The 20,852-nt window shown below is 39.7% G+C and overlaps 1 protein-coding gene across 2 annotated transcripts in view; it reads right to left on the bottom strand.

Moving 5' to 3' along the window:
• Nucleotides 1-20,852, bottom strand: part of RARB (retinoic acid receptor, beta) — a 621,377-nt gene that overhangs the window by 294,356 nt on the left and 306,169 nt on the right. The window contains exon 6 of one of the 2 annotated variants that reach the window (XM_006851621.1): nucleotides 18,874-18,884. The exons of the other annotated variant lie outside the window; for it this stretch is intronic. Within the exon in view, the coding sequence (XP_006851683.1) occupies nucleotides 18,874-18,884 (11 nt within the window). The remainder of the gene's footprint in view (nucleotides 1-18,873; nucleotides 18,885-20,852) is intronic. 2 annotated transcript variants of the gene reach the window in all.

The raw sequence follows: 20,852 nt of genomic DNA on the forward strand, positions 1-20,852 counted from the left end.
GCAGAATTCACAATATTCTAGTTTAAAACTTGATTTTACGGCATTAACTCATCTACTTCTACGCTTTAATCCTATTGGGGGTGGGGTGGGGGTTGAAAGAGGACTTGGAATTGTCAGTGTGATCTCAACATTAAAAGTGCCATGTCTTGTATTGGAAATATGGCAACTGTGTTGTATTTCCCAAGATATATACCAGCAATGTTTCAAAATATGATTAACAGTGCCAATAGCTTGTAAAGTTGAGCACATCTTTTCTTGTTTTGTCTTAGTGATACCGTCTATCTTTGTGAAAGCTGATATATTAAATAGCTTTTTAAAAGCCTTATTGTGGCCTTTCTCTCCCCTCGGTGTAGTAGTGTAACTTTTATCGATACTAATGGGAGTTATGTGGGAGCAGGTGGGGTGGTTATATGGCTCCTGTAGTTAATGGTGATGGACCAGCCCGGAAACCACTTTCTGGAGTTTAGGAACCTGTCTCAATTACTGAAACTTTCAGAAAAGAAGGGAAGGCAGCTGCCACCTCCCTTTAAGCTAGTCCCCAAACCTGGAATTTTTCTATTTTGGCAGTGAATGATGGAGTTCTACTATAGGATAAGCACTGGACTGCTAATCACAAAGTATGCAGTTCAAACCCACCAGCCACCCCTTGGAAACCCTATACATGGTTGCTATGAGTCAGAACCAACTCGATGGCATTTAACAACAAAGTGTATGAACCAAAAAATCATATGGGATGGTTTTTTACAATGATGGTACCGAAACTGAAGAAGGAAACCCTTGGGTATCTCAAAACTGAAGCCAAAGCAAAGGCATTGAAGTCCAAGAAGCCAGTGCTGAAGGTGTTCACTGCCACACAAAAAAAGATCTGCATATCACACACCTTCAGGTGGCCCAAGACTCTGAGGCTTCAGAGGCAGCCCAATTATCCTCAGAAGAGCGCCTCCCAGGAAAAACTCACTTGACCACTATGCCATCATCAAGTTCCCTCTGACTACTGACTCAGCCATGAAGAAGATTGAAGATAATAACACACTTGTGTTCACTGTGGATGTCAAGGCTAACAAGCACCAGATCACACAGGCTGTGAAGAAGCTCTGTGATGCTGATATAGCCAAGGTCAACACCTTAATCAGGCCTGATGGAGAAAAGAAGGCATAGGTTCCACTGGCTCCTTACTAGGATGCTTTGGATGTTGCCAACAAAATTGGGATCATCTAAACTAAGGCACATAACAACAACAACAAACTGAGTCCAGCTGGATAATTCTAAACATAAAAATTTTCCCAATACCAAAAAAAAAAAAAAAAAAAAAAAAATGAAGTCTTTGACAACTTCAATATTTTCTCCATTTATATTGAAGTTGTTTACTGGTCCAGTGGTGAGGCTTTTAGCATTCTTAACATTGAGATGGAACCCAGACCAAAGGCTGTGGTCTTTGATCTTCACCAGTAAATATTTTAAGTCATCCTCACTTTCAGCAAGCAAAGTTGTATCATCTGCATTATCAATAGGTTGTTAATGAGTCTATCTCCAATCATGATGCAATATTCTTCTTCATATAATCCAGCTTTTCAGATTATTTGCTAAACATAAAGACTGAGTAAGTATGGTGGAAGAATACAACCCTGGCGCACACTTTTCCTAATTTTAAACCATTCAGTTTTCCTTGTTCTGTTCAAACAACTGCTTCTTGGTGTATGTACAAAAAAATAAATAAATGGGATGGAGTAAGAATAAATTGTCAAATTATTTATGCATCTGTGATGGCTTGAATTACATCTATGCCCCCCCACCCAAAAAATATGTTGAAATCTTAGCCTCTGTACCTGTCAATGTGTTTGAAAATAGGATGTGTTTGAAAATAGGGTCTTTGAAGCTGCTATCAGTTAGGCCATAAGTTCAGCCAAGAGGTCATAATGGAGTAGGGTGACTCCTAATCCTATGTGACTGGTGTTCTTATGGTGGTGGTGTGCCGTGGAGTCAGTTCCAACTCAATGCGACCCTGTACAGCGTTTCTGAGGCTGTATATCTTTATGGGAGCAGAAAGCCTCTTCTTTCTCCTGCAGAACAGCTGGTAGATTCAAACTGCTGACCTTGAGATTACCAGCCAGATTCATAACCACTACACTACCAGAGCTCCTTATATAAGAGGAGAAAGAAAGACACAGAGATAAAGAGACTCAGGAAGGAAGAAGTCATGTGATGTTGCAGCTGCAGGTCAAAAGCTTGGTTTTCCAACAAGCTGGAGAAGAGCCATGGCCATAGAGCAGATTCTGAAAGTCTAGAAGGCAGTAACATGGTGACAATCTTGATCTTGGACTCCCAGTTTCCAGAAAAGTAAGACATTAAATACCAATTGTTACAAGTCACTTTGTTAGTAATATTTTGTTACACTGACTTAAGATAAAAGTGCAATATCCAAAATTCAATGTTGAGGGAACTTTCATTCAAGTGTTTTACCTTGACATCAGACTTACTTTTACTTACAGACTATATGAAAAGTTACAAACATTTATTAAAGCTGACATACATATGATTGATTATTGATTAGTCCCACTGAGTCATATATATACATATATATATATCCACATATATCTACAAACACACACGTTCTTGTTAAGTGTCATCGAGTCAGTTCTGACACATTTGATGTTGTGGAGTGCTGCTGAGTCAGTTCTGACCCAGAGTGTAATAGTTATGAGTTGGGCTGCTAACCTCAAGGTAAGCAGTTTGAAACTACCAGCTGTTTCTTGAAGAAAGATGAGGCTTTATGGTCTCTTAAAGATTTACAGCCTTGGAAACCCTACACAAGGTCGCTATGAGTCAGAATTGACTCCATGGCACACCACCATCACCACTTGGCAAACCAAGACCTCACAAGTCAGCTGCCAGTTGATCTGGAAGACAGTTGTGACATGGATTCATTTTATAGATTAGGAAAAAGAGGGCCTCAGGTTAAATGGATTTTCCATAGTTGTGCTGTTAGTTCTAACTACTGAACACCGACACAGAAACATTCCAATTATGCAGAATGTGACAACAGAAAAAAAATATATGTGCATGCCTTGGATAGATACATACTGAATAAAAGCATTTTAATAAATTCTGTTTTCTTTTTTATAGCAAAGTTCAGAGCTGTCCTACCATAAAACTATTACTAGTATTGTTCATGTTTTACTAAAGTACTAGGAGAACTTACACTGATATAAAAATGTACTGAATGAAGGAAACCTATTCAAAGTTTAGTGTTGTTGTTGTTGTTGTTAAGTGCCATCGAGTCGGTTCCGACCCATAGCGACCCGGAATAAGGTTTTCGAGGCTGTAAATCTTTACGGGAGCAGATTGCCTCATCTTTCTCCCGCGGAGCAGCTGGTAGTTTCGAACTGCTGACCTTCCGGTTCACAGCCCGATTCGTAACCACTACGAGTGTACATGTAATGAATTGCCCCAAAGTATACTTTCTTATGTTTTATTACTTTCCCTTTGAGAATAACTTTTAACATGGTGAAGCTTAAACTTGATAAATATGATAGGACATCAATTTGTTTACTGTTTGGAGATTTCCACCATGTATTTTAAAACCAACTTAAGAGAAAAAATGTGTGTGTCCTCACATATCCACATAGGCACCTTTGGTAATTTTACCTCCACAGTTTGTTTTTTACCTGGGAAAAACTTCTTGGCCCTTGTCCAAGCCTTCAGACATTTCTCACTAACCTCAACTAACCCTGTTAGCCACAACGCACTCAAGCTTCTTAAGGTTACATTGAACCTTACTCTTGCTAATTGATAATCTGCTTCAGTATTCTTTTTTCACCTGGCTTTTGTCATACTCTAAATGAATCCTGGTGTGGTGCTGTGGATTAATTCAAGCCCATCATTGGAAATCCAATACAGGGTTGCTATGGGTCAGAACCGAGACAATACTTGACAACAACAAGGGAGTCCTGGTGAGGCACTGTGAGCTAAAGCACTGGACCCACAAGGTCGATTTGAATCACCAGGTCAGAGATTCAAATTCACCAGCTGCTCCTTGTAAGACCTATACAAGCTTGCTATGAGTCCCAGCTGACTGGATGATACTTAACAACAAAGCAGAATGAACTTCTCCCTTCTGTTTCCATAAACTCCAAACGTTCTGATTACTTGTATATACACAACTGTCTTTTCTACAAGTTTCTGAATTCTGACTGGGTAGATGTCCACACACTCTGTTTGTTTTTATGCCCACAGCAAGGAAACATTCTACTGAAAATAGAATGGGTGATCAACAAGTATTTGTACAATGAAAAAAGGGGGAGAAAAAGAAGACAAAAGACCTCTCCATATCCTCTAGCTTCTGCAAGATTCTCTTTTCTAAATTAGGAATTATCAAACATTTTCCATGTACCAAGCAGAGTGCTGGCTTTTTATCTTCCTAGCAATACTAGCACTCTTTCCCTGGCAGTTATGTAAAACTAGCCATTGAAAAATTCTATGGAGCACAACTCTACTCTGACACACTTGGGGTCCCCATGAATAGGAGGCTACCCTACAACTGGTTTGGTGTTTGATGTTCATTGTTGCGGAAATGGAGACTTAGAGATATTTAATGACTTGCTCAAGGCCATACAGCTAATCCGTGAGAGATATCTATCAAATTGCTGCGCTGTGGAAAGGCAGAGGAAGACACTTGAGATGAAATGGATCTTGCAGGTTTAAAGTCACAACAATAACAAAAGCAATCCAAACCAAGCATACCACAAAAGGGCCAACAAAACAAAAACATGGAAGGCAGAGCAGCAGTGACCCAGTCAGTGTCCAGATTAGAATTGCTGTGGCCTCCCCCAGGAGCCCCTTCTAGAGGCCCTGAGGGTGGAATTGTTTCCTTTAGCCAACCAAAAGCCATCCCACTGCACTCTGAGACAGCTCCACACATTCTATGGAGCTCTTCCTTTTTCTTTTTGCAACTAGCAATATGTTTTTATGCCCCAGTTTCTGCAGAAGGATCATGTGTTTCTATTCAATAAAACAGATCATCTACCACTAAATAAAACACCCCTCTCCTCTTACGAGGTCACAGAAAAACCTGGTAATATTTAAAACAGTTTGCAGGTTTCTGTTTTGGTTTTGATGCCTAGAAATTCACATGACAAATGAAACAGAAAAAAAAACAAAAAACAAAAAAAAACCCAAATCCCTTCTCCAACCACCCCTTGCATTTGTGAATATTTACAACACTATCATTGTTTATGTTGAGTTCCATTCAATTTTGTCAGCAGGCTTCCCTTGTACAGTTTAACTACTTTCTCATGCACAATGGATAATGGGGAATTCTGATTCAACTATTATTTAATTTTAAGGCATTTCTGCCTGCTAATTTATTACCAACTGCAAATTTCATTTTGCCAGTACAAAACACAATTTGTTTGTTTCATATTGAAAATAGTTTTTCAAATAAATTCTGATGGTACACTTATCAAGCCCTTTTATCTTTCATTAAACTAATGCTTTCAAGCATAATTAAGAAGGGGCTGGAAAACTAAGTATATTGTAATGCTCTGATATTAAAGAAGACATCAAAATAAATTTGCAATCGTATCATTACATCAATCTCTTCTATGACTGCAATGGTATTATAACCATAATTAATTAGCTACAGTACAAATTACTAATAAATCTTTAGAAATTAAATGCCTAATTTTTTAAAACCATATGCCTTCTTAAATTGATTATTTAGAATTTAGAGGCTTTTTAATTAGGAAGAAATTTATGCAATGCTGTATGTAATAATTAGGAATCAGCTTTTCTGCCATACTTTTGAACATCAGCAAAAAATGGAATCTTTGGAAAATCATCTGGGTTAATTATAGTATTTCAATGTCAAAAATCAACACAGTTAAAATTTAGAGGTTAATGTAGCCTTTCAATTTCTTTAACTTCTACCTAGCCTTATGTTCTCAGTGCTGAAATCATTAACCGAATCCAAAAATCAATGAGAGGGGGGCAAATCTCCCCAGTGATTTATTTCTCTAAGAAAGTTTTCATTTTATCCAATAGTTTCAGCAAATCTCATCAATCCAGGTTAAACATTTAACACTCTCCTTTTCTATCCCCTCAGGATAAAGCAGGGATATGTCTGTGCCTTGCCATCATTTTTGGTAAGTGATTATTTTGACATAAGACACAAAAGCTGCTTTGTCATGAGGGTGGGAACATCGTTTGGAGTCTAACAAAGGCATTGCTGAAGTCAGACCTCATTGAGTGTGGGGGGAGAAGAACCAAGCAGAAGAGGGAAGGGGACCTAGTGGCCAGCCACTTCACATTCATAAGGACCTGCTAAGAATGGTTTCAAAGTCAAGGTCCTCTCGTGTCCACAGACTCCCTAGAAAGTGGCTTGAGCCATATCTTGTCCCCTAGCCCTGGTGTGGCACTATAGGATAAACACTTGATTGCTAATCCTACAGTTGGCAACTCAAACCTGCCAGCTGCTCTTTAGAAAACCCTATATGGGGTCACTGTAGTAGGAAATTCTCAAGAGGGTCCATCTTCATGAATAAAAGATGCATCAGATTACTAGACCAGACACAGGTTTTTGCACCTAGGGATATGCAAGCAGGATGAATTGGGGGAAGGGGGGAAAATCTGTTCTAAGACTAGAAACTTCAAATAAGAGTAGTCATTAAGACCATGGGCACCATTAGGTTTAGATTGTAGAACTCTTGGGACCTGGAAGAGGAGCTTTTGAATAAAACTTTGGGCTGGCCATGTGGCGCCATCTGCCCATGTCTACTGGATAGGGCGCCCGATTTTGCAAAACCGAATAAAGAAAACCTCACTCTCGCTAAAATGAAAACAGGTTGGATTACTTGAGTGTTTGTCAGTATCGACAATGTTTCTCACACTATGAGTTGGAACTGACGAGATGGCACTTAACAACTACACAAACTATATAGGATACTGTAAATGTTGCTGTTTTTAAGTGCCTTCAAGTTGGTCTGACTCATAGCAATCCTGTATAGGGTTTTCAAGGAGTGACTGGTGAGCTTGAACCACTGACCTTGCTGTTCAAAGCGACTTTGCAGTCCAACGCACAATACATGAGGGAAGAATAAAAGGAAACCCAGAAAGAATGATTGCCTATATAAACCAGAGACCAATAGTTTTTTAACTTCTTGCCTTCCCCTAGCCCGCACTTCGAGAAAACAATCCAGACAATGGGTTCTCCTTCCATAGATGCTATAGGAATAAGATCAACCTGGGTGAAATCCAACTTTGCTCATCTAAGCATTTTCCCTTATGTATGTATGTCTTCCTTTAGAATTCATCTTTCTCAATAAACAGCTATATTCTGCCTTCCCAAAGCCAGCATCTCCTTGTCTACCCAGGAAACAGAATGATTCTTCCCTGCTTGCCCTCAAAAGAATTAAGACCCTGTTTTCTCCTGTTAGATTTTACCTTGAATATCACGAATCCATTTCTTCATCTAAAGGTCTTCAGGCAAACCTATTAAACCTCCTGAGCACATGATTCAAGAGTGACAATCACTAACAGATGCATTTGTACATGTGGCAGGGACGGTCTTTAATTGTTGCTCATAGGAGAAAGGAAGAGTGACTATAGCACCTCTGTTCACCGTGGCTGGCAGATAACAAACTTGAGATGAAGCCACATTTACAGGGGAAAATTGCTTACGCCTACAGAATGAAATTTCAGGCTTTGACAGCTGCTAGGTAAGTAAATGAGAATCATTTTATTCTGGGTAAATTCAACACCCAGCACATCTTGAACAATGAGAAGGAGTTGGTGGCCCGAAGGCGGTAACACCCCAGGTTGTACATGTTCAGAAGCATATGCTAGGAGGAGATATACAGAACAAGTAGCCAAACAACCGTCACCTTATCAAAGCATGCTTCCTCAAAAGGATAAGTGGAAGGCACAGATTTCCTCACCACAAAAGGGAACTTCAAGAAAATGGCTTCAAATCCCAAGGTTTCAATTCAACAGACAAATGCTACACAGCGACTCTGAGAAATCCCTGTATTTTAAAGCTTGAGGCCTTTACCTGAATGTAGGGTCCCTTCATCTCATGCCTGGATGCCTCTCACACACAGTCTCCTCACTGGTATCTTGAGCTCTTTAAATCAACCTCCAGCACAGCAGCCAGGGGAAAATAAACCTTCTAGAAGGCTACTCCCCTGCTTAAAATGCTTCAAAGGATACCACCTGCTACCAGTAAAGGCCCAGTTCTTTAAATGATTTGCAGGCCCTCCCACGCTGACCCTTGTTAACATTCCTTGCCTCATTCTCATCAAGACCCTCCAGTCTCTAGGCCTTTGATAAGCTATTTCTCTCTTCTTCCCTTCCAGTCCTCTTTGGTCAACTCCTATTTACCCTTCAGGTTTCAGAGTAATTCCCTTGCTCAAGAAGCCTCCTCTGACTCCCCAGGGCCTGTTGGGTGTTCCTTCTCTGTGCTTCTGGTATAGTGTCATCTGACTGTATTGCTTGTTTTTTTTCTCCCTTTCTTTTTTTGTCTCTGAGTTTTTCAAGGTTGCAAAAAACAGAAAAGCAACCTGAATTCATTTAAATGGGAATTCACAGAACTAAGGGAAAGGCTCAATAGCCAAGCAGGAGGAGAGCAGAAATCAGGGCCCCTTCTGGATCCTGGATTTGAGTGAGGGCCTTGAACGCTGGTCTTGCTGGGTCTTTCCCTCAATTCTCGTCACCAGAATGGTGGAACCATATCTGCCAGGAATGTTTGTTGTTATGTCCCGTGGAGTCAGTTCCGACTCATAGCGACCCTATACAGGGTTTCTGAGGCTGTAAATCTTTACGGGAGCAGAAAGCCTCATCTTTCTCCCGTGGAACAGCTGGTAGTTTCAAACTGCTGACGTTGTGGTTCGCAGCCCAATTCATAACCACTAGCTAGCAGCCAGGAATGTTTAGGCTCACCTTTTCCTTGGTTCTAATGTGAAAGGTCTCAGGGAAGAATTCTGACGGGCACTGCCTGGATCATATGTTTGTCCTTGACCAAGAACTATATATAGCCTTGGTTGAGGGAGAGTATAAGAAGATGTCAAATCCTATTTCAACCATATTTAAAGCCCCAGGAGAGAGAAAAAGGAAAGAGGGTTGGAGCAAGATAGAAGCTATGAAAAGGGCTGATGTATTTTACCTATTTGTATATATATATGTGAGTCTTGATGTGGCATTGTGGGTTAATACGCCAGACTGCTAAGCCATTTGAACTGCAAGGTCGGCGATTCAAGCTCACCAGCTCTTCTTTGGAAACCCTGTACAGGGTCACTGTGGGTCAGAACCGATTCGATGGCACTTAACAACAGCATATATATTACAAAACACCCAAAAGTTTAGAGACAAACAGCAATAAGATTTTTCATGCAACTGCAGTCTGAGTGAGATGAACTTTTTATTCTGCTTAAAGCTGCAGGTCTGGTTTAACCAGACTCCTTGTGGTGGATTAAATTTTGCCACTTTACCATGTGCATTCATTTTGGGACTTGGGCTGAAGGAGCTCTTCTGGCAATAACAGAGGTGTAAGAGAGGAAATGAAAGCCCGTGACACATCTTAAAGCTCAAGATTGGCAGTGACACACTATGAATTCCTCACCTTGCTATCAGCCTAAGCAAGTCACATGGTTGAGCAAAATATTAAGGAGTGGGGCAGGTTCAGCACCTCTACTGGGAGGGAATGCAAGGTCACAGGACAAAGGACAAAGATGCAGGAGGGGGTGAAGAGTGAGGACTGATGTATCCCTCTGCTACAGGGGTCACTTTCCAAACGAAGATTGACATCATTTTCAGAGGAAGGAGTAGTTGCTAAACAGAGAAAACCAATAATGCTCCTCATAGACCCTGTGTGGCACTGTGGGATAATGCGCCAGACTGCAAAACTATTTGAACTGCAAGGTCAGTGGTTCAAGCTCACCAGCTGCTCCTCGGAAACCCTGTATAGGGTCGCTATGGGTCGGATCCGACTGGACGGCACTTAACAACAACAACAACAGTCTATCTGGCCACATTGTAACTTCTGTACAGGCAAAAAGGAGCCCTGGTGTGGTGCTATAAGCACTGGGCCACAATGTTGCTTTGAACCACCAGGATGGCGGTTCAAACTCACCAACTGCTCCTGGGAAATGCTAGATAGAGTCACCTATGAGTCGGCACCAACTCAACGGCTCTTAACAGCAACAGGTTATCTCTAGGGACACAGTAAAAAACAGAACCAAACCAAAAAATCAAGTTGCCATTGAGTCTACAACTGTCCATGGCAACCCCATGTATATCACTGTAGAACTGTGCTCCACAGGATTTTCAGTTATTAATTTTTCAGTAGTAACTGAAGGTCACCAGGCCTTTCTTCTGAGGTACCTCTGGGTAAACTCAAACTTCCCACCTTTCTGTTAGCAACTAACTGCATGAACCGCTTTCACCACCCAGAAACTTGTAAGCACACAATAGGCAGTCAATATAAATATATGGTGAATTTATTGTAAGAGATTTGAAAGTTACAGAGAGAACAGACACAAGAACCTTCAAGAAACCTGAAATCCAGAGCCTGAAATCTAGTTGTAGAGGTAGAAGTTGACATCAACAACTAACACAAAACAGAAAGAAATACAAGGGTAAGTAAAAAAAAATTACTAGTAGGTTTCCAGTTCATACATATGTAGGTATATTCCAAATAACATGTGTTTATTCCAAACAACACGTCTCTATGATCAGTGGCTGATCTGTATTAATACACTTGTCTTAATCTCAATGGTTGGTTGGTTATGTGCCCTGGAATTGGTTCTGACTCATAGCAACCCTGTACAGCGTTTCCGAGGCTGTAAATCTTTACGGGAGCAGAAAGCCTCCTGTTTCTCCCACGGAACAGCTGGTAGTTTTGAACTGCTGACCTTGCGGTTCACAGCCTGATTCGTAACCAGTACGCTACCAGAGCTCCTTAGGGTGCCTTAAAAAAACAACCCAAAAAACAAAAACAAAAAGTCCAATCAAAACAGAAGCTGGACCAGTTCAATTCAAGGAAGAGGTATAGTGACTGTTTTTGGGATTCCCAAGTGGTCATCTTGATAGACTTTTTTCCCCCGAAGGATACAGGATGACAATCACAGTAGTTTACTGTGAAAATGTGAAGGCATTTTCAAGAAAATTAAAATTACACTGGTAACAAAAAGGTCAGGACATGTTTACCTGCTCATTCTTTGAGGGTAGCAAGGGCTATCCTATGTGAATTTTATTACCTCATCCACCCTACACAATCCTGATCTTGCCTCTTCAGACTTCTTTTTGTTCCCCAAAGGCAAAGAACATTGAAAAGGAACACAATTTGAATCCCTCAGGATGTCAAAACTGCCATTTTGATGTGGTATAAATTGAAGAGCACAGATTTTCCTTTGGGGAAGGGTTAGAGATATCAAAAAATGTCTTCAGAAGTGTATGCACTTAGATGGAAGATAAGTCCAGAGATAATAATTTCATATTTTGAAATTTTTGCTTAATAAACTTTTCTATGATTTATATCAATTCTTTTTTAATATATCCTCATATGTGCTCCTTTAAATCAAACAACATGTTCTGGACATGGTGTGGAAAGAGGTGGATTCCAATATCTTGGGATGTTGTCTGTGTACTAGGTTTAATTTAAGCAGAGCTATATAGGGTCGCTATGGGTTAGAATCAACTCGATGGCACTTAACAACAACCATATAGTGACTTCTGGTGTGGCACTGTAGGATTGGCAGTTCAAACCCACCAATTGCTCCTCAGAAACCTTATACAGTTTTGCTATGAGTTGGAACCAACTCAGTGGTACTTAATAACAATAAAGGGTGGCAAATTTGAATACTCAGTACATATATACCATTCAGCTAAGCTTAGAAGTGTGCTCACATTCCCTTCCTACAGATCTGCAAAGAGATAACACTCTTGTGATTTCCCACACTCGGTGTATTAAATCCACTGCCCAAAGTTATATAATTAGATGCTGGCAGAGCTTGATTTGGACACAAGAACCAAGTCTGCCACCTTTACATCATCAATGGCCTGCCCAGTAACTGCCCCTTGGTACAAGCGCTGCATAAAGGTGAGTTGAATAAATAAACACATGTATGAAACCTGATGTACTTTCTACAATTATTTGACACATAGAAAAGTCAGGAAAAGGCGCTTGAAACAAAGAGAATCTAGTCAGGACCGTTTATAGTCTGAATCTGATATAAGAACAGGTAAGGCACATCTCAGAAAGACAAGGAACATGTCTGAGCAGAATAATAGATATGCGAAGTCCATGGTAAGTTATAAGGCTTAGAAGGTAAATCAGAGAGAAGTGTGAACTAAAGATTGTGTGTTGAAATCTGCCTATAAGTAACTATTAGGGCCACTTGGTATTTATTGTTCAATACATGATTTCATAGGTAAAGGTTTATGATGCTTTTAAACTAAAATAGATTGTAGATACTATGCAGAATGTAAAAATCTGGAACGAGTGCACCTACAAAAATTTAAAAATACATTTCTTACATACTGGTGCAGGAAAGAAATGGATTTAATGGGCAAAACATTTATTTCTTTCCCCCTTTTAAGTTTTCTGAATGAATGGAATCTAGTTAGCTGGTCTTCTACCCTTAAAAGCATAAAGAGGGTGGGACTCTATGAAATTGTTCTTTTTGGGAAAGCACAGAGACAGCTGAAACAAACTGCAAGGTACTAGTGCCGAATATATCACACATCAGCCCACCTCCTGCCACGGCAAGCTCCTAGCAGAGAAAAGAACATTCTCAGCTAAGGAGGAACAGTAGCCCCATTCCAGAGAAAGGGAAGCCAGTTCCTTGTGTGGGTGTGATTACAGAGCTAGGGATCTGATACTTTAAAGGAAAAAAAAAAAATCTAGAAGAGCAAATCTCTACCCTAATTTCTTACACCCTATCATCAAATAATTATCACAATCCATGCCTTTTTATTCCTTTTTTTCTTTTTCCAACTTTTTAATTGTGATTTGGGTGAAAGTTTACAGAGCAAATTAGTTTTCTATTAAACAATTTATATTAATTTTCTATTCAACAATGTATACAATTCATGACCTGGATAGCAATCCCCACAATGTAATAGCCCTCGTCCTACTTCCTCCCTGTGTTTCTCAGGTCCACGTAGCCTTCTTTTCTGTTCTTACTGCCTTCTGAGCTTTGTCTCTGGGCAAAAAATAAATCAATAAAAATGCGACCCTTTTGGTCTGGTTGACAATTCTATAGAGTGCATACCTCTCTCTTGTGTTATTGTTCACCTTATACATCTATTGTTTGGTTGAAAGTTGAGCCATGTGGGGTGTTCAATTCCAGATTTGATGGGTGTCTTAGGGTCATAGCCTTAGGTGTTCTATCAGTTTCTATTGGACCACTAAGCCTGCAGTTATTTTTGTTGTTGCTTTTTATGAGTTTGAGCTTTGTGCCACATTTCACCCCCCCACTTTAGTTAGGACCTTTTATAAAGATCCCTTCTGGAGCAGTAGTTGGGTACTTGGTCAGTGGTAGTTGGGCAACATCTAGTTCTGGTCTTAGGGTGGTAGAGGCTGATGTTTTCATGATCCAGTTGTTTCCATGGGTCTTTGATTTTCTTCACTCTTCTTTGCTCCAGATAAGGAGAGATCAATACGTAGTTGCATCTTAGATAGCTACTCATAAGCTTTTAAGATCCTAGTTGCTATTTACCAGAACAGGATGTAGAACATTGCCTTTGTGGACTATGTTATGCTAACTGAACTTGAAGTCCCCTGAGATTATGGCCCTGAGCCTGGAAGCCCAGTGACTCATTCCCTCAAGGTGTTTGGTTATGGCTAATACGTTTTCATAACTTTGCCTGTATGGTCTACTATATACATGGGTATGTTTACAGCACATAGAAGTACATATATAGACATATCCTCTGTGAATCACAAGAGCTAAAGGACAACAAAGAGCTAAATGACAAAAGATACTTTAACACAATCCTACAGTATTTGTAATAACAGTCTACAAACAGATACACAGATAAACATGCTAGCTGAACAGGTGTGGGAAGGTAGAGTGGGGAACAAATTTTGATACTTGAATTTGCCTTTCCCTGATTAACAATGAGGTTGAACAGTTTTCCACATTTGTTGGTCATTTCAGTTTATCATATGAATTGTGATCATTTTAAATGTATGTTTAGGATTTCATTAATTTGCCAATATTTAATTGGCCATTAATCATGATTTTTCTTTTTATGATCAGTCTTTTTAAAATGAACTCAAATTAGAAATTTCCTTAGAAAGGCTTTTTCAATTCTTATAGTACAAAAAAGTTCTTATATTTTCTTGTTGTTGTTAAATGCTGTCGAGTCGCTTCCAACCTGTAGAGACCCTGTGTATGTTTCCGAGGTGGTAAGGCTCTGTGGAAGCAGAAAACCTCATTTTTGTCCTGTGAAGCAGCTGGTGGGTTTAAACTGCTGAACTTGTGGTTCTACAGCCCCCTTCTATTTTCTACTGAAACATTATTTCAGTAGCAACTTATTTTTAATGCAATATGAGTAGGTTTCTACCTGTATCAGTTTTCTTATAGATGTATAATTTTGTCAATACTGTTTCTCCACTGATTTGAAATAAAGTATTCATTAACAAATACGTATTGAGAACCTGCTGAATATCAGACCGTAGATGCTGGGCTAGCAACTTAAGAAAGCATCATGTTGTTCTTTGAAGTGGTTGTGACATTTTATATTCCCACCTGGTCCTAGATGGAGTTCCTGCCGATGGAGTCTAGACGTTGTCTAGGATCAGGGCACTTGATCTGGAAGTAGTTTTGTCAGCTCAGATGATGGCTGAGGTCAGGGAGCTTGTTCCCAGAAGGAACTCTTTTAAACCCACATTGAAGCTGGGCTAGGGTGCCTGGTTATGAACAGAGTTCTTGGCATCCAGTGGGTAGCCAGGACCCTGCATGCACCGCACATTCTGATTGTCTGATGAGACAGGACTCCGGCTCCTCCTGATGTGGAGGAGGTGCACCCACGACAGCTCCAACTTCAGGCAGAGCAGGGGCTGTGTAGAACAGGGGGTATCATCGGCCAACTGTTGAGTGAGGGTAGTGGCTGACCATGCTTTTGATCACCAGGTGCATGTGGGAAACAATAGAAAATCCCACCTTTCTCATCATCAGCCACTGAGTTTGTGTTGTCAGCCCACTGTTTCAATGCAATGCTGCTTACAAAAGTTAAAAATGACCATGTCATTTTGATAGTTCATCCTGCCGTCTCTTGGCCACTGTTGTTCAGTTTCCTCTCTTAGTCCGTATTCAATTCACTTCTTCATCTTTTTCTTTGAAGACTAGGGTATGGAGATTATCCTTTGTATCTGTTTCATTTGGTCTCTCATGTTTTTGTTATAGAGCTCCTGTGTAGTCTGTCTGCTTAGTCTGCCATCTTGCTGGAAGTCCAGGCAGGTTTAATCTTAAGAGCAGTAGTTGAGAGTCCAGTTTATTATTCTTAGGATAAGGCCCCTGCCCAATATGGAAGCCAACTTTCTTTGTTAGTCTACATACTAATTCTCACTACCCTGTCGGTTAATTGGAAATAACCACATTAGGTGAACCTTGCTCTCAGAGTGATATGGCCACTTTACTATTTCTTCTGTTAATAAGCAGATGATTTACTAACTGCCATGCTGTGTTTTACCAGCCGGTCAGTAATGGGAGGCTCTGCTGGGAAAACTTACATTCCAGATCATTCCAACCAGTCACATTGGATCTTTGTGGGGAAGGAACTGATTAATGTGTATGTTCTGAGAGGATGCAAGGACAGATGTTAAATTATATTTTGAGGCTTTTCACCCTTAGAAATACCATGGTCCTTCTGGTCTCCTAATATCCAACTAAACGATCTCACATATCTCTTCTGTCCAAAATGTTCGCCACACCCTATATGTTGTTGTTGTTGTTGTTGTTGTTGAGTGCCATCGAGTCGGGTCCGACCCATAGCGACCGTGTACAGGGTTTCCGAGGGTTAAAATTAAAATGGAATAAAATAGAAAATATAGTTCCTCAGCTAGTGGGTACCATATTGGTAGCCACTAGAGAGACATAGAACATAGTCATCATAGCAGAAAATTCTATTGGACAGCATTACTTTGTGCAAAAGGTGACCAGGCCCATTAGCATTGCCAAGCTCTTGGCTTCACATGGCGCAGAGCCTGAGATTGGAATTTAAAAGACAGAGGCTTTTAATGACCAGTTCAATGACTAATTGTTAGCCTTTTGCTGTTATATTTTCTCTCAATATCAGTTTCTGCATCTATAAAATGGGAATAATTAAATCAATCTGGCTGGTTTTCTATGAGGGCTTCTGGGAAGTGTGCCTATAGGTACAGTTGTGTCCTCTGATCAGCTGTCTCTTTAAGGGCTATCACTAGCAGCAGCTATTAGTTGAGCTTTCTTGATACAGCTAATGAGTGCAGTGTATATGATTCCCCCATATACAATGAAGGAGAGCTTCTGAGGTCCTTGTATATTACCTAATGTTCATCAGGGCATAGACAATGCCACACAGTCTACCCATTGATGTAACCACCTAGTCCACATCCTTGAAACAAGAGCTTCTTCAACTATCAAGGACTTCCTAAAGGAGAACATGGTGGCTAGCCCTAAATTGTTTCAGCTTCAAAAGGTTCCAAGCATATCCTAAGGGGACATCTTAAAAACATTAAACAGACATCTTACATTTACTGACAGGTACACTAAACATTTGAGAGGTAAAAAATACTGGTTGTTAAGTTTATGCCTAGGCTATCTAGTCTTCTTTACCTATTTCACAAAAATGGAAGATATCTCTTTGTTTTGATCTCCACTCACCTAGGTCTTCAGTATGCTTTTGGACCCAACTTGAAACCAGCAACTTGCCTCTGTGGGCAAAATGAAGAAATGACTCTAATATTCCTCAATTAGAATATTGCCTTATGTTCTCATCTTGCTCCCCACTCAAGTTATCCCACAGAGTGACCATAAACTACACAAAGATTTGCCACGTTGTTAGTGGTGGTGTTGAGATGAAAGTATCTATAGCCTGTATTCTGAAGGCAGTCTTTATTTTAGCATCATCAGAATCACTTGGAGCACTTGTTAAATCACAAATTGCCCAGCTCTATCTTCAGGGTGAAAAATGTGCATTTCTAACAGGTTCCTAGGTGATTCTGATGTTGCTGGTCCAAAGACTAAACTGTGAGAACCACTTCTATAGGTCTTTCTTAGATTTGATGCCAGATGAACACATTCAAGGGTATATTTCTCCAAATGCCTATTTGCATATGTCTGATATCAACGTGTGTAACTTGAACCAATGATGATAGTAGTTAATACTTATACAGCACTTACTATGTTCCTTGTTGTTGTTGTTGTTAAGTGCTGTCAAGTCAATTCCAACTCATGGCAATCCAGTATAGGGTTTCCAAGGAGCAGTTGGTGGATTTGAATTTCTGACCTTGTGGTTCACAGTCAAGCGCTGATTGTACAGCTCCACACTATGTTCTTAGTACTGCTCTACATTAACTTATTTCACCCTTACAAAAAATTGTATACGAGAGGTATTAATTTACAAATGTGGCAGAGACGTGGCTTCCCTAAAGTTACACTGCTAAAGTTAGTAGTGGAGTTGGTGTTTGAACTTAGGAAGTCATCTGTGAGAGGTGCTCCCTTCAACTCCTTCTCTGTTAACTTGATTCTTATCCTTCAGCAAATGACTAAATTCCTTTAAGAGACTGCTCCTTGGGTGCTTCTGTTAAATTCAATGCTAACAACCTCAAGCTGTTTGATATTAGCCTTGGTCAAGTTATTTTTAATACTTAACAACAACAACAGTTAAAACAGAATTAGGTCTAGTTGCAGAATGGTTAAATGCTCATGATGGGAGAAAGATGTGGCAGTCTGCTCTTGAAAAGATTATAGCCTTGAATATCTAGCAAGCATTTCTAACCCGTCCTCTAGGGTTACTGTGAGTTGGAATTAACTTGAAGGCCACAGGTTTGGTTTAATAATAGCAGAATAGTTTCTCATCTGCCTATACCTCAACATTTTGGGAGTATCTGTGACTTGATACTTAGTATTTTACAAGATATGTAGAAAGATTAAACAACTAGCAAAATATAAACCTGAGTGAAAAGAAAAAGAAAATAATTAAACATAGGAAGAAGTATAAATAGAGGACCAGACAGAAAAGACTGAGGTAGATAAAACACAGGAAATAGGATTTTATGGAGGAAAAAGCAAAAGACTAAACAGTTGTTGTTCAGTGCCATAGACTTGGTTTCAACTCATAGCAATCCTGTACAGGGTTTCTGAGGAGTGGCTGGTGGGTGTGAACCAGCAACCTTGTGGTTAGCAGTTCTGTGCTTATTTGACAGTACCGCACAAAGACTAAAAAGTAGAAAAGTTAATCTGTGGGTAGATGTTACACTAAAAAAAAAGAGAAATACAGTCCAAAATAGAGAATACAGGGAACAAGAAGGAGGGGAAGTTAGGAGAGGGAAAGAGACAGAAGATACTATTAATTGGATTTTGAACTCCAGTTGCTATAATTGAGCATTTGCCCTATATCAACATTCCTTTTATCTTTAAAATAGTTTGTGATCTTTTAAAATACAGGAAACACCATTTGAAGTCTTCCCAAACCACTTCAGTCCTGTTTGCTTGGTTGTTTATTTTTTCTTGAGCAAAAGAAGTTTCACTAAAGGTTGGCATGCAGGATAAATCTTTTAGAGGAAAGAGAGGGAAATAATTCAACAGGAAGGAAGGATTCATTATGACAAGGGCCAGGTCAGGGAAATGGCCACATAACTGCATTCCTAAAAGCAAAGGCCAGCAAAAACTAAACTTGCATTAAGGCTATTTGCTCTGCCCTGGGTTGGAGTTGGGGTCACTTTGGAGGCCAGTCAAAGAGCCTGAGACTCTGAAGGTTCTGTTTTAGATTAAGAGCTGGGTTCACCTAAGGGGTACAGAGTGGGGAATAGTATGGATGATGTCAGCTCTAGCTAATGCCGACGTCCTACACACAAGGATCTCATCACTCCGTGGAACCACTCTATTTCCTTGTTCAATATATGTGGTAGAGGATGGTGGGTAGGGAGGGAGGCAGCATTTAGCTTATTTCATCCCTGACCCTTTAGTTGTTAGACTCTTTTCTTTACATTTATATTTTGATCCAATAGTAAATACTTGGATTTTTAAAATCATATGTTTAGAAAATGCATTATCTTTCCCTTAAAACTAGTTCCTGTCCAGTCCGACATTAACTTTCCAGCTACATAGCTTACGAAGTTACTTGTTCTATGAAGTCTTCCAGAACCCGTCCTTTGGGCTCAATATTACTTTCCCCAGATTCCTCCATCCCTAGAGTAGAATTGTCTGTGAGGTCATATTATTATATTTCATAGGCTACAAAGAAAGAGACACCATTATTTTATATATAAGTAACAAAGAAAGTCTGCTTATTAAACTATGAAGCACCATTGGTTGTAAAATGCATTTCAAATTCAGAAATGTTACAATAACAGACTCAAACATGCCAATAATCATGACGACAGCATGGAGCCAGACAAGATTTCATTTTATTACATGTAAGGTCACCAGGATTCGGAGATGACTTGATGGCAGTTAACACAGCAATACAGTTTAATAAGCAACAGGGTCTTGTGGTCTCTCCTGTATTAATTAGTAAGTTCTGAGGAATATAGACTATGCTTAGCTCCTTACCTCTTTCTTAAACAGCTCTTCAAAGCAGAGAATACTTTTGTATTTCCCAACCTAACTTGCTAACAGTGTTGACTCAATTGACTGTGTGCATATGCTTTTATACAGCAGTTTATACTCATTTGGTCCTTACATTTTCCTAACAAAATTTAGGAACTGGGTCAGCTCTTGAAATATTTTTCCTGTTTATTAGCTAATGAACCTGAGACTCAAAGATGTTAACCGACTTTTCCATGGTAACATGACCAGTAAGGGTTGGAATAGGACTCGACTCTAGCATTTTCCTCTGCTTTCCATGTTCAAGAACTAGAAAATAGAGAGATATGGATCCCTCACCTTCCACTTGAGCACTGAATAAACTCCTACATTTGACTAGAAAGTAATGAATGTTTCTGTGTCCCTGTATGCTCTGGCATGGGCTCCCTTATTTTATCTTTGTGGCAGCTACCTGTCAATGTGTGGTGCTTGGAGCTGATGGCAGGGAGTTTGTACACACCAAGACTATCTAAACAGACCATTAAGTGGTAGTAAAGGAACACATGTGAACGACAGGTCAATAAATTCCCAAGAACTGATTTTGCCTGCAAGAAGCTGGCTGTTGCTGAGCGTTGTTTTGTTTACATAAAATCAATTTTACGAGCGATCTTAAATAATTAGAGAAGACACCGCCATGCATGGTATATACTCTACATTCACTGTAATAGCTTCACTATTCATTTCATTGATACCTTTTGTTTAACATTATGTGTGATTTTTTTTTTTTTTCCTCCTAAGATGCTGTTCTTTCCAGTAGTGTCTTTAGGAAATACTGAAATGTTACCCTGCGAGGAACCAAGTCACATCCTTATCAGCTTCTTACAGACTAAAGTTACCCATTAGCAGAGTCTTCACAAAGCTCAGTTTGAAGTTTCCTTTAGTCTAATTCTCTACTCAGAAAGATATTTATCTGTGCTTTATTGACTATGTAAAGGCTTTCGATTGTGTGGATCATGACAAGCTATGGACAACATTGAGAAGTATGAGTATTCCAGAATACTTAATTGTGTTCATGAGGAATCTGTACCTGGACCAAGATGCAGTTGTTTGAACAGAACACAGGAACAC

The sequence above is a fragment of the Chrysochloris asiatica genome, unplaced genomic scaffold (genome assembly GCF_000296735.1).
Source record: "Chrysochloris asiatica unplaced genomic scaffold, ChrAsi1.0 scaffold00030, whole genome shotgun sequence".
Taxonomy (NCBI): Eukaryota; Metazoa; Chordata; class Mammalia; order Afrosoricida; family Chrysochloridae; genus Chrysochloris; species Chrysochloris asiatica.